Here is a 12800-nt window from a genome sequence, read left to right as displayed (position 1 = left end):
CGAGGAGTGGCCGCTTCGGGCGCGAGCCAGGCCATTGCTCAGGGGTGCCGGGCTGTACATCCACCTCTGACGGCAATCGACCCGACGCCGTGGCGCTCAGGGAGCCGTGAGGGTACGAGCCACCCAGCAACAGAGAGAGAGAGAGAGAGACCGTCTCTCTCATACCTGGTCTCCTGGAGCTACCTGCAATGGAGAAAGGATAAGAAAACATGTAAACTCCCTCTCATCTCCGAAGAGACTGAAGGGAGGGAACCCCGGCGTAAGAGGAGAGGGATAAGCAAGAGGGCCAACCTGCAATGGGGCCACAGACTCCCCAAAGGGAGGACCCCTCCTCAACCGCCAGAGAACCCAAAACATGAGAAAGCGCACGGGATCCAAAAAAGTGAACACGAGATCCCCTACTACTGAAAGGTGCGCATGGGAACAGTTTTGACATATGCCCCCGCACTATTAAGCGAAAAAACCGCGAATTTTAAGCTTACTGCATGTGTGAAGAAAAATGAGTCAAAACACCGACTACGAAAGCCAAAGTAGCCGGGACAGAAGGGAAATCGCCAAGAAATAATCCCGGCGACCTCCTGTGGAATTACCAGGGGGAGCCGAGTGAGAACCTATGATTATTTTACTTGGGCGGTCTCACGTCGACCACAGAGACTACGAGAAACTAGCAAGAAAAAAACATCACAAATGGGAAAAAATCTTGCTTAAGTTACAGAAAATACCACCGAAGTGATAACTGATACTTGCGTAACCGTTACTCGGAAATAAGCCTCACGCTGCTACGATATTTCTCAACAGAAATTGGAGCTCTTCAGTAAACACGCCCTTGTTGGTCGCAAGAAACGAATTGGTGAGGACGATATCTCGTTAGTGTTGGGCGATACCAACACCTGGGCGTTGTCATCCCCGCTTCTCCGGGGTGCCAAAACCTTTTCTGTGGTACAGGGGTTTCTTGTGGTCCCAAACTTCGTTTTGTGCATAGATCAGGTCGTGGGAGGTAAGTAGAGGGTGCGCAGTGTATTATAATAACGGCGGATCATTGCTGCGCTCGGGCGCAGAACATCCACTGTCGGAGTTGATGCGCCCGGGCGCAGTCCCTTATATGTAACGGTGGATCATTGTTGCGCTCGGGCGCAGAACATCCACTGTCGGAGTAACTGCGCCGAAGTAAAATAATAGATTTTCGATTATAATAACGGTGGATCATTTCTGCGTTCGGGCGCAGAACATCCACTGTCGGAGTTCATGCGCCCGGGCGCAGTCCCTTATATGTAACGGTGGATCATTGCTGCGCCGGGCGCAGAGCATCCACTGTCGGAGTAACTGCGCCGAAGTAAAATAATAGATTTTCGTGTATTATAATAACGGTGGATCATTTCTGCGCCGGGCGCAGAACATCCACTGTCGAGTTCATGCGCCCGGCGCAGTCCCTTATATGTAACGGTGGATCATTGCTGCGCCGGGCGCAGAACATCCACTGTTGGAGGAACTGCGCTATATAGTGAATTATTTTCTTATTTTATTAATAAAATGCAATATGCATGCGTATAATAACTAATATTTTCTTATTATATAAAAATAATATGCATGCTTATCATAACTAAACTCCGAGAAGTTAATTGCTATTAGTATAACCGAATTGACATAATATATTTTCTTATTATAATAACGGTGGATCATTTCTGCGCTTCGGGCAGAACATCCACTGTTGGAGTAACTGCGCCGAAGTAAAATAATAGATTTTCTTATTAGGCCTATTATTTCTTATTAATAAATATACATGCGTATAATAACTAGTATTAGGCCAATTATAATAACTGTAACTCCAAATTGACAGCAAAATAATGCATTTTCATAATGAAATTACGGCGGATCATTACTGCGCTCGGGCGCAGAAAATCCACTACCGGAGCTTCTGCGCTCGAAGTCAAATAAATTATTTTATTATTTTATTAATAAAATACAATATGCATGCGTATAATAACTAATATTTTCTTATTATATTAGGGCGCAAAAAATAATGCGCTCGGAAAATAATAGATTTTAGTATTATAATAACGGTGGATCATTGCTGCGCTCGGGCGCAGAAGATCCACTGTTGGAGTAACTGCGATAAAAAAAAAAAAAAAAAGAGTCTAGAGTCTAATATAATATAATATGTTTTTTCTCATTTTACGCTTATTTTCTGTTTTCTTTCATCTACATTCTTTTCTTCTTTTGTCTTTTTTTTCTTTCCTTTTTTCCGTTCACGCTTCCTTGTCGGTACTTTTCATGTAACCGCAATTGCTCTCTCAGATAATTCCTATTCAAATATAATTCTGATTGACACATGACCACTTGCAATTCGCCTTTGTTAGTCAACAGATAAGTAGGTGGATTCCCAAACAAGCGGAGGGGGTCCAAAAATTAGCATAAGCGAAGATCAATGTCAATTTTAAATCCACGGCTGAGGATAATTATGGGCCGTCATTTTGTGGTTAGAGATTAAAGGAACCGATAAACGTGGTTTCATGTCGCCGGCAGCTAGGCTACACCAAGGCCTACGATATATCAGGATATATAGACGAATAAGGAAATCACAAACGCTATTTTCTTATTATGTTAATAAAATATAATATGCATGCGTATAATAACTTAATTCCGAGAAGTTTATTGCTATTAGTATATTTATTTTATTTATTCATTGGAACATACACTTTTGTATCAGTGGCACACGCCTAACCAGCGTAAAAGTGCTTCAAAAACAACAAATATACATTATATATAAACAAGAAACAAAATTATAACACAATTGAATATAGTCCTACATACAAAATTATGGCCTTAGTACAAAAAATTAAGGGGTACTACACCCCTCGATAAATTTGTGTCTATTTTTGCATTTTTCTCACAAACTAATAACACAATGGTAACAAAATTAATGTATATTATAGGGGCAAGGAATCCAATTACTACACCGCTTGTCTTGAGTCATTGAAATTTCAGTGTAATAATTGGATTCCTTGCCCCAATAATATACATAACTTTTTTTACCAGTGTGTTATTATTTTTTGAGAAAAATGCAAAAATAGTCAAAATTTACCACAGGGGTGTAGTACCCCCTTAAAGGAAAAGAAATTGCCTGTCTCTGAACCCAAGTTGACTTGAAATGGGTCCTTATCAGGAAGAAACTGCTGGATCATTTCTGCGCCGGGCGCAGAACATCCACTGTCGGAGTTGATGCGCCGGCGCAGTCCCTTATATGTAACGGTGGATCATTACTGCGCCGGGCGCAGAAAATCCACTGTCGGAGCTTCTGCGCCGGAAGTCAAATAAATTGTTTTCTTATTTTATTAATAAAATATAATTATGCATGTGTATAACAACTGACAGCAAAATAATAGATTTTCTTATTATAATAACGGTGGATCATTGCTGCGCCGGGCAGAACATCCACTGTTTTTTTTTTTTTTTTTGAGTAAATGCGCTCGGAAAAGAAAAAAAAGTCTAGAGGGGGCGCAGCACTAATTCAGCGTCCCATTCGCTACTTAGCAGTTCCGCCATTATGCACTATGTGGGGAGAGCCTCGAACTGGCAGCATACATGAAAGGAAGAATTATGTAACCTTACACAGAACGTTATGACTAGCTCAATTCCCATTCATGTATGCTGCCAGTTCGAGGCTCTCCCCGCACATAGTGCATAATGGCGGAACCGTGTGAATTCGGCCTTCTTCAAGCGCCATTTCTGGCGTCCCTGCAATACTTGGCAAAATAAATTTGGTATCAAATTAAAGCTCTGTTTCTCTAGATTCCAAAACTTTTGTCGGCATATATCGATGACCATTGACTTTTTTCGCTATTTTGCGGCCCGGTTTTGCGGTGCAAAAAAACATAGCTAAAAATATACTAAACTCACCACTCACATTTCAAAATCGGGTTTTCTCTTAATCCGCCACAGAGAATTGCTTTTGAGATCAATTGTCCATTTTTCTTCTGCATGTTATCATTAAAGACACTTGTCGAATTCATATGAGCCAATATTGAGGGATTTAATGTGAACATGTCGGTAGATATGGTCGCTACAATCTCATATTCACTATGGACTATATTAGCCAATTTCGTTGTTACATAAAATGCGGAGTGATTTAGTGTTGCGCCCTCTAGAGTCTAATATAATATAATATGTTTTTTTGTTTTGTTTTGGGATTTTTTTCTCACTTTACATTTATTTTCTGTTTTCTTTCATCTTTATTTTTTTCTTCTTTTGTCTTTTTTTTTTCTTTCCTTTTTTTTCCGTTCACGTTTCCTTGTCGGTACTTTTCATGTAACCGCAAATGCTTTCTCAGATAATTCCTATTCAAATATAATTTTGATTGACACATGACCACTTGCAATTCGGCCTTTGTTAGTCAACAGATAAGTAGGTGGATTCCCAAACAAGCGGAGGGGGTCCAAAAATTAGCATAAGCGAAGATCAATGTCAATTTTAAATCCACGGCAGAGGATAATTATGCCGTCCTTTTGTGGTTAGAGATTAAAGGAACCGATAAACGTGGTTTCATGTCGCCGGCATCTAGGCTACACCAAGGCCTACGATATATAGACGAATAAGGAAATCATAAACGCTATTTTCTTATTATGTTAATAAAATATAATATGCATGCGTATAATAACTAAACTCCGAGAAGTTTATTGCTATTAGTATAACCGAATTGACAGCAAAATAATAGATTTTCTTATTATAATAACGGTGGATCATTGCTGCGCCGGCTTAGAACATCCACTGTCGGAGTTGATAATAATAATAATAATAATAATAATAATAAGACATTTATTAAAAGCGCACTAATACACACAAAGCGGCCTCTAGGCGCTGAATACATAATACACATAATAATGAAAATAATACAGCATTTATAAAAATTACAATATTTATACAAATTAAAATACTTATCAATATACAAAATATGAGTTGATGCGCCGGAAGCAAAATAATAGATTTTCTTATTATAATAACGGTGGATCATTGCTGCGCTCGGGCGCAGAACATCCACTGTTGGAGTATCTGCGCTCGGAAGTAAAAAAAAAGAGTCTAGAGTCTAATATAATATAATATGTGTTTTTTTCTCATTTTACATTTATTTTCTGTTTTCTTTCATCTTCATTCTTTTCTTCTTTTGTCTTTTTTTTTCTTTCCCTTTTTTTCCGTTCACGTTTCCTTGTCGGTACTTTTCATGTAACCGCAATTGCTCTCTCAGATAATTCCTATTTAAATATAATTCTGATTGACACATGACCACTAGAAAAAACTAGCATAACCGAAGATCAATGCCAAATTTAAATCCACGGCATACAAAACATTCAGAACAATACAGAACAATATCAATGAGGATAATTATGCGCCGTCATTTTGTGGTTATAGATTAAAGGAACCGATAAACGTGGTTTCATGTCGCCGGTATCTAGGCTACACCAAGGCCTACGATATATAGGCCTACACGAATAAGGAAATCACAAACGCAAACTCGAATCAACTTAAATTTTGGGAATAACCTACTTTCGTGGATATCTATTGAAAAATTTCATAAAAAGAGGATGCTAGGATCACGAAATCCTCCTTTCATTGTTTTTGTGACATAATTGTGCATTCTACATTTAATTGTGTTTTATTGTGTGTTGCCACAGCAACTCCGGCAGTGGATTCTCTGCACTCGAGCGCAAAAATGATCCACTGATATTATAATATTAAGAAAATATGTAATTTTATTTCCGAGCGCAGTAATTTCCAAAAAAACAAAACAAAAAAATGGCCGACCCTACTTGAAAGGTCCGTCCACCAGTAGAACAGGGTTTCTTTTTTCGCCTTATCGGTTCCTTTTATCTATTAACCACAAAATGACACCTACTTATCTGGTGACTAACAAAGGCCGAATTGCAAGTGGACATGTGTCAATCAGAATTATATTTGAATAGGAATTATTTGCGGTTACATGAGAAGTACCGACAAGGAAACGTGAACGAAAAAAAAAAAAGAAGAAAAAAGAATGAAGAAGAAAGAAAACAGTAAAGAAATGAAACTTGTAAGACCAATAGCCCTAATAGTGATAAACTTCTCCGTGGCGCTAATATAATAAGTTTTATTATAATCTGAGCTTGCGAGCGCATTATATAGACCTAATAGTAAATATCAATACACTTCTCGGAGTTATAGTAATTATTATACGCATGCATAGGCCTAATAGTAATAAACTTCTCCGTAGAGCTATTACAATAAAAAATATATTATTAATATAATAAGAAAATAATTTATTTAGCTTCCGAGCGCATCAACTCCGACAGTGGATTCTTTGCGCTCGAACGCATCAATGATCCACCGTTATTTTAATAAGAAAATCCATTATTTTGCTTTCGAGTGCAGACCTAATAGTAAATATCAATAAACTTCTCGGAGTTATAGTTATTATTATACGCATGCATAGGCCTAATAGAAATAATAAGAAAATACTTTATTTTGCTTCCGAGAGCATCAACTCCGACAGTAGATTCTCTGCGCTCGAACGCAGAAATGATCCACCGTTATTTTAATAAGAAAATCCATTATTTTGCTTCCGAGCGCATCAACTCCGACAGTGGATGTTCTACGCCCGAGCGCAGTAATGATCCACCGTTATTATAACTAGCGGGACACCCGCGCTACGCGCGGGTCCCCGCTAGGTGAGTATATGGGAGCGTTCACTAAAACGGGAGGAATTACTGAACAGGTAGAATCATTGAAAAGGTAAATTTCATTTATCTGAGTCTGACCCTCGTTAAGCCTAAGTTTCCATTTTAGTTTCTTTCTTTCTTTTTAGTTTCTTCTACATGGGCCAATTTTGTTCTATTTTTTAAAAACATTTTGCCGCTAAGCTTGCAAATTTCCGTTACCATGTTTTTTATTTACTTTTTCCCGTTCCCATTATTTTCTGTCCTTTCTTACATTTATTTCCCTGTTGACTTCATTTTTTATTTGCTGCTTAGCTTGTGATTTCCCGTTTTCATGTTATTTATTTAGTTCTTTCCTCAGTTTAATAGCTTTTTTTATTTAAATCATCTAATTTTATTAGATTTTATTATTCTTTCCTTCTTTAGCCTATTTTATTCCCATTTTCATTTTCTTACTGTGACTAACTATAGGCTAACCCACATACTCGTCGGCCTACCTGTTTGTCCTCATTTTGTTTTCTTTTTTAATTACAGTAGGCCTGCCTCTTCATGTTGTTTGTTCTTTTGACGGTCGGTCGTTCACCCGTATTATCATTCATTGCGAGACTCTCATGCGCTTACGCCGACATGGCGTAGTGCTGCGATACCAGCGCTGCTTGGTCGCTGCAGCTTCTGTGAGCGGCTTGGCATTAGATACGCCCGTACGACGCGCACGGGCTAGCTTGACAACTGACTCCCTTTTTGTTTACCCAGCATAGCAACGTACCACATTTTCACTGATTTTGAGGCCAATTCTTGACCGTTTTCAACCAAATAAAGTTTAAACACGTTCCCGTATATTCATCGATCTCCCGTATGAATTTGGCGACATTTGGATCGAAACTGACGGAGCCTTTCCATGATACATAGATAGTTACATACAACATTTCCCTATTTATAGTAAGATAAGAAAATCTATTATTTTGCTGTCAATTCGGTTATACTATAGCAATAAACTTCTCGGAGTTTAGTTATTATACGCATGCATAATTATATTTTATTAATAAAATAAGAAAATAATTTATTTGAATTTCGAGCGCAGAAAGCTCCGACAGTGGATTTTCTGCGCCCGGCGCAGCAATGATCCGCCGTAATTTCAATAAGAAAATGTATTATTTTGCTTTCAATTTGGAGTTATAATAGGCCTAATACTAGTTATTATACGCATGTATATTTATTAATATAGGCCTAATAAGAAAATGTATTATTTTGCTTCCGGCGCATCAACTCCGACAGTGGATGTTCTGCGCCCCCCGAGCGCAGAAATGATCCACCGTTATTTTAATAAGAAAATCCATTATTATGCTTTCGAGCGCAGACCTAATAGTAAATATCAATAAACTTCTCGGAGTTATAGTTATTATTATACGCATGCATAGGCCTAATAGAAATAATAAGAAAATACTTTATTTTGCTTCCGAGCGCATCAACTCCGACAGTAGATTCTCTGCGCTCGAACGCAGAAATGATCCACCGTTATTTTAATAAGAAAATCCATTATTTTGCTTCCGAGCGCATCAACTCCGACAGTGGATGTTCTACGCCCGAGCGCAGCAATGATCCACCGTTATTATAACTAGCGGGATACCCGCGCTTCGCGCGGGACCCCGCTAGATGGGAGCGTTCACCATAACAGGAATAATTACTGAACATGTAGAATCATTGAAAAGGTACATTTTATGTTTCTAAACCTGTCTCTTCTTACACTTTCTTTTTTAGTTTCTTTTGCTTAGCTTGTGATTTTCCGTTTCCATGTTATTTATTTATTTAACCTATTTATTTATTCATTTCCATGTTATTTATTTATTTTTCTTTATAGTGCCGCTTCATGTTGTTTATACAACAAACATCTTTTTCCCGTATTTATTACGTCCTCTCATAGCGTGTCTGTGGACGTCTTTACCCGTTATCATAATCCCGTGACCCGTCCATGTACCTTTTTGTCCTTTATTTTTCCTTCTTTCCGTATCATGTCCACTGGTCTCTGGCTCGCAGTCGCGTGGCTCTCGCGCCGTTCTGCCAAGATTGGCGTAGTCGCATTACGCGCATAGCGCCCGACGCTGCCGGCCAGCTGCAGTGACGCGTTGGCCGGTAACCGATTTTCATAACAAAAACCCCGTTTTTACCCATGTTTTCACTGTTTTTGCAGCCAATTCTTGACCGTTTTCAACCAAATAAAGTTTAAACACGTCCCCGTATATTCATCGATCTCCCGTATGAATTTGGCGACATTTGGATCGAAACTGACGGAGCCTTTATAGGCATACATAGATAGATAGATAGATAGATAGATACATAGATAGATACATACAACATTTCCCTATTTATAGTAAGATAAGAAAATCTATTATTTTGCTGTCAATTCGGTTATACTATAGCAATAAACTTCTCGGAGTTTAGTTATTATACGCATGCATAATTATATTTTATTAATAAAATAAGAAAATAATTTATTTGAATTTCGAGCAGAAGCTCCGACAGTGGATTTTCTGCCTTGGCGCAGCAATGATCCGCCGTAATTTCAATAAGAAAATGTATTATTTTGCTTTCAATTTGGAGTTATAATAGGCCTAATACTAGTTATTATACGCATGTATATTTATTAATATAGGCCTAATAAGAAAATGTATTATTTTGCTTCCGAAAGATCAACTCCGACAGTGGATGTTCTCGCCCCGATGCAGAAATGATCCACCGTTATTTTAATAAGAAAATCCATTATTTTGCTTCCGGCGCAGTTACTCCAACAGTGGATGTTCTGCGCCCGAGCGCAACAATGATCCACCGTTATTATAATAAGAAAATCTATTATTTTGCTGTCAATTCGGTTATACTATAGCAATAAACTTCTCGGAGTTTAGTTATTATACGCATGCATAATTATATTTTATTAATAAAATAAGAAAATAATTTATTTGACTTCCGGCGCAGAAGCTCCGACAGTGGATTTTCTGCGCCCGGCGCAGCAATGATCCGCCGTAATTTCAATAAGAAAATGTATTATTTTGCTTTCAATTTGGAGTTATAATAGGCCTAATACTAGTTATTATACGCATGTATATTTATTAATATAGGCCTAATAAGAAAATGTATTATTTTGCTTCCGGCGCATCAACTCCGACAGTGGATGTTCTGCGCCCCCCGAGCGCAGAAATGATCCACCGTTATTTTAATAAGAAAATCCATTATTTTGCTTCCGAGCGCAGTTACTCCAACAGTGGATGTTCTGCGCCCGAGCGCAGCAATGATCCACCGTTATTATAATAAGAAAATCTATTGTTTTGCTGTCAATTCGGTTATACTATAGCAATAAACTTCTCGGAGTTTAGTTATTATACGCATGCATAATTATATTTCATTAATAAAATAAGAAAATAATTTATTTGACTTCCGAGCGCAGAAGCTCCGACAGTGGATTTTCTGCGCCCGGCGCAGCAATGATCCGCCGTAATTTCAATAAGAACATGTGTTATTTTGCTTTCAATTTGGAGTTATAATAGGCCCAATACTAGTTATTATACGCATGTATATTTATTAATATAGGCCTAATAAGAAAATGTATTATTTTGCTTCCGAGCGCATCAACTCCGACAGTGGATGTTCTGCGCCCCAGCGCAGAAATGATCCACCGTTATTATAATAAGAAAATGTATTATATTGCTTCCGGCGCAGTTACTCCAACAGTGGATGTTCTGCGCCCGGCGCAGCAATGATCCACCGTTACATATAAGGGACTGCGCCCGGCGCATCAACTCCGACAGTGGATGTTCTGCGCCCGGCGCAGCAATGATCCACCGTTATTATAATACGAAAATCTATTATTTTACTTCCGGCGCCTTAACTCCGACAGTGGATTCTCTGCGCCCGAGCGCAGCAATGATCCACCGTTACATATAAGGGACTGCGCCCGGCGCAGCTAACTCCGACAGTGGATGTTCTGCGCCCGAGCGCAGAAATGATCCACCGTTTATATTATAATACGAAAATCTATTATTTTACTTCCGGCGCAGCAACTCCGACAGTGGATGTTCTGCGCCCGGCGCAGCAATGATCCACCGTTACATATAAGGGACTGCGCCCGGGCGCAGCAACTCCAACAGTGGATGTTCTGCGCCCGAGCGCAGCAATGATCCACCGTTATTATAATACGAAAATCTATTATTTTGCTTCCGGCGCAGCAACTCCGACAGTGGATTCTCTGCGCCCCCGAGCGCAGAACATCCACTACCGGAAGTTCTGCGGAGGGGCGCAGGAGCTCCACTGGTGGATGACGTACATAACTCAATTATATGTTTGTTTATTGAGTACCCTTCTTTAATAATACTTTGTGAAGAGTGCATAATGACCATGATTGCAAAAACACTTTCGATCTAGACAGGAAACATGTAAAAATAACTAGAGTTCTAAGTTTAATGTTGGGGATATAGTATTAAGGGCCAAAGAAAATCTACAAAAGTTGCTCTTGTTATATTTTATACCACCACCACCACTTCATTAACATATTTTGTTGTTACAATAATCAATAGGACTTGCAGTTTGAAGAGATTTTGTCCGAATGCTTGGAATTCTTTAACATACCAGAAGAACAGCATAGCTCACACTTCTTGGTGGACAAGAAGACACGTAAGTACAACTCAATGTAGTATATATTATGTAACATACCAGAAGAGCAGCATAGCTCAAAATTTACGGAAGTACAACACATATGTGTATATTATTTAACTGGGTTTTTTCTGGTCTACTTTTGTTAGAAAGCAATCCTACAACTTACTTACAATTTGTACAACTATTGGGTACATTTATTCAAATTGCAAAGTAAATAGGTCAGTTGTTGGCATGTCAATGAGACAAACCTCAAGCTGTATTTTTATAGCTGGAGCATTTTTCACTGTGGCAACAAGGACAAAATGCTAATGACAAAATTGTGTCAGTGGGAAATCCTTACCAGTAATCATAGTAGAGAAGAAAGTGTATATGTTGCAACAGTAAAATGCACACATTAAAATAGACTATTCTGGGCTATAAATCTGAAAAAGTAGGGTTACAAAATCAAGTTCTTTTGCAATACTGCACCCTTTGAACTGTTTGACACTTTCTAAGGGCAATGTTCAGATTTGCACAAATCTCACACAATGCAATAATGTGACCCGGCACACACCAATGACAGTCATGATGGACGTTCAAGTGAATTTCAAAACTGCTCATAAGTAATAATCACTTGAAATGTTTATGGAGTAATCATATGTGTTCCCTTACCCGCATATCCAAGATGACCACCATTGTCCTACGTGCAACTTGTGTAGTGTGATTTCGCGCAACTGCACGTAGAACATATTGTTAAAGAGCAGGTTGCAATATGAAATAGAGTGATGGTGAAGTTGTTCGGTTGATGTCATGCTGTTTTAAGTACAGCACATGCAGTTCTATGTGAATTCTAACATGATGGTATGTACTATTTATATTTATCCTTTCCTTTTTTTAAAATCCTATGTAGATCAAATGCTGGATGTCAAATCCTATGTAAGGGATTTCTATGCTTACAAGCGATCACAGTGCCCAGAGCTGATTCTTACCAAAATGGATCAAACAAAAGGATTGGAACAATTGCAGAGACAGGTAAATGAAGGGAATGGTCATATATATTACAATAAGCTCATGTAAGGGAATGGTCATTTAAATAGCAAAAGGACTAGGTATAATGGGATCAATGTCATCAAAAAGGGTTTGTTTGGTAAATAGTTGTCTGATCTCATTTGTATAAAAGATATTCATAAATATGATTGTGCATACTTATTTTCCTGTATATGAATGCTTATAAAAGAATAATGTATTTCTTGATTTTTGTTAAATACATATAGGCCTAATCCCTGTAAGTTTATATAATGCTGTTCTAAATGTGAAGGTAGTGTTCACTTCAGCAATCAGGCCTCTCGAGCATCTTCTTTTTTTTCCAATTTTTTTCCAAAGAATGTAAAATAAAGTTTATCTTATCTAATCAATCTTAATATATAATATTTATTGTCAGCCCTGTGAGTTTTGAATATTTGTGACCGTACACCACGAATGAGCCGTAAATGT

The 12800-nt window shown here is 38.3% G+C and overlaps 1 protein-coding gene across 1 annotated transcript in view; it reads left to right on the top strand.

Moving 5' to 3' along the window:
• The window catches only part of LOC140154375 (protein unc-80 homolog), a 157233-nt gene that overhangs the window by 92578 nt on the left and 51855 nt on the right, over positions 1-12800 (top strand). The window contains 2 exon segments of the mRNA XM_072176942.1: positions 11249-11345; positions 12217-12338. Of these exon segments, the coding sequence (XP_072033043.1) occupies positions 11249-11345; positions 12217-12338 (219 nt within the window).

This window comes from Amphiura filiformis, chromosome 6 (assembly GCF_039555335.1).
Source record: "Amphiura filiformis chromosome 6, Afil_fr2py, whole genome shotgun sequence".
Lineage (NCBI taxonomy): Eukaryota > Metazoa > Echinodermata > Ophiuroidea > Amphilepidida > Amphiuridae > Amphiura > Amphiura filiformis.
This window is presented reverse-complemented; position numbering and strand designations above follow the sequence as displayed.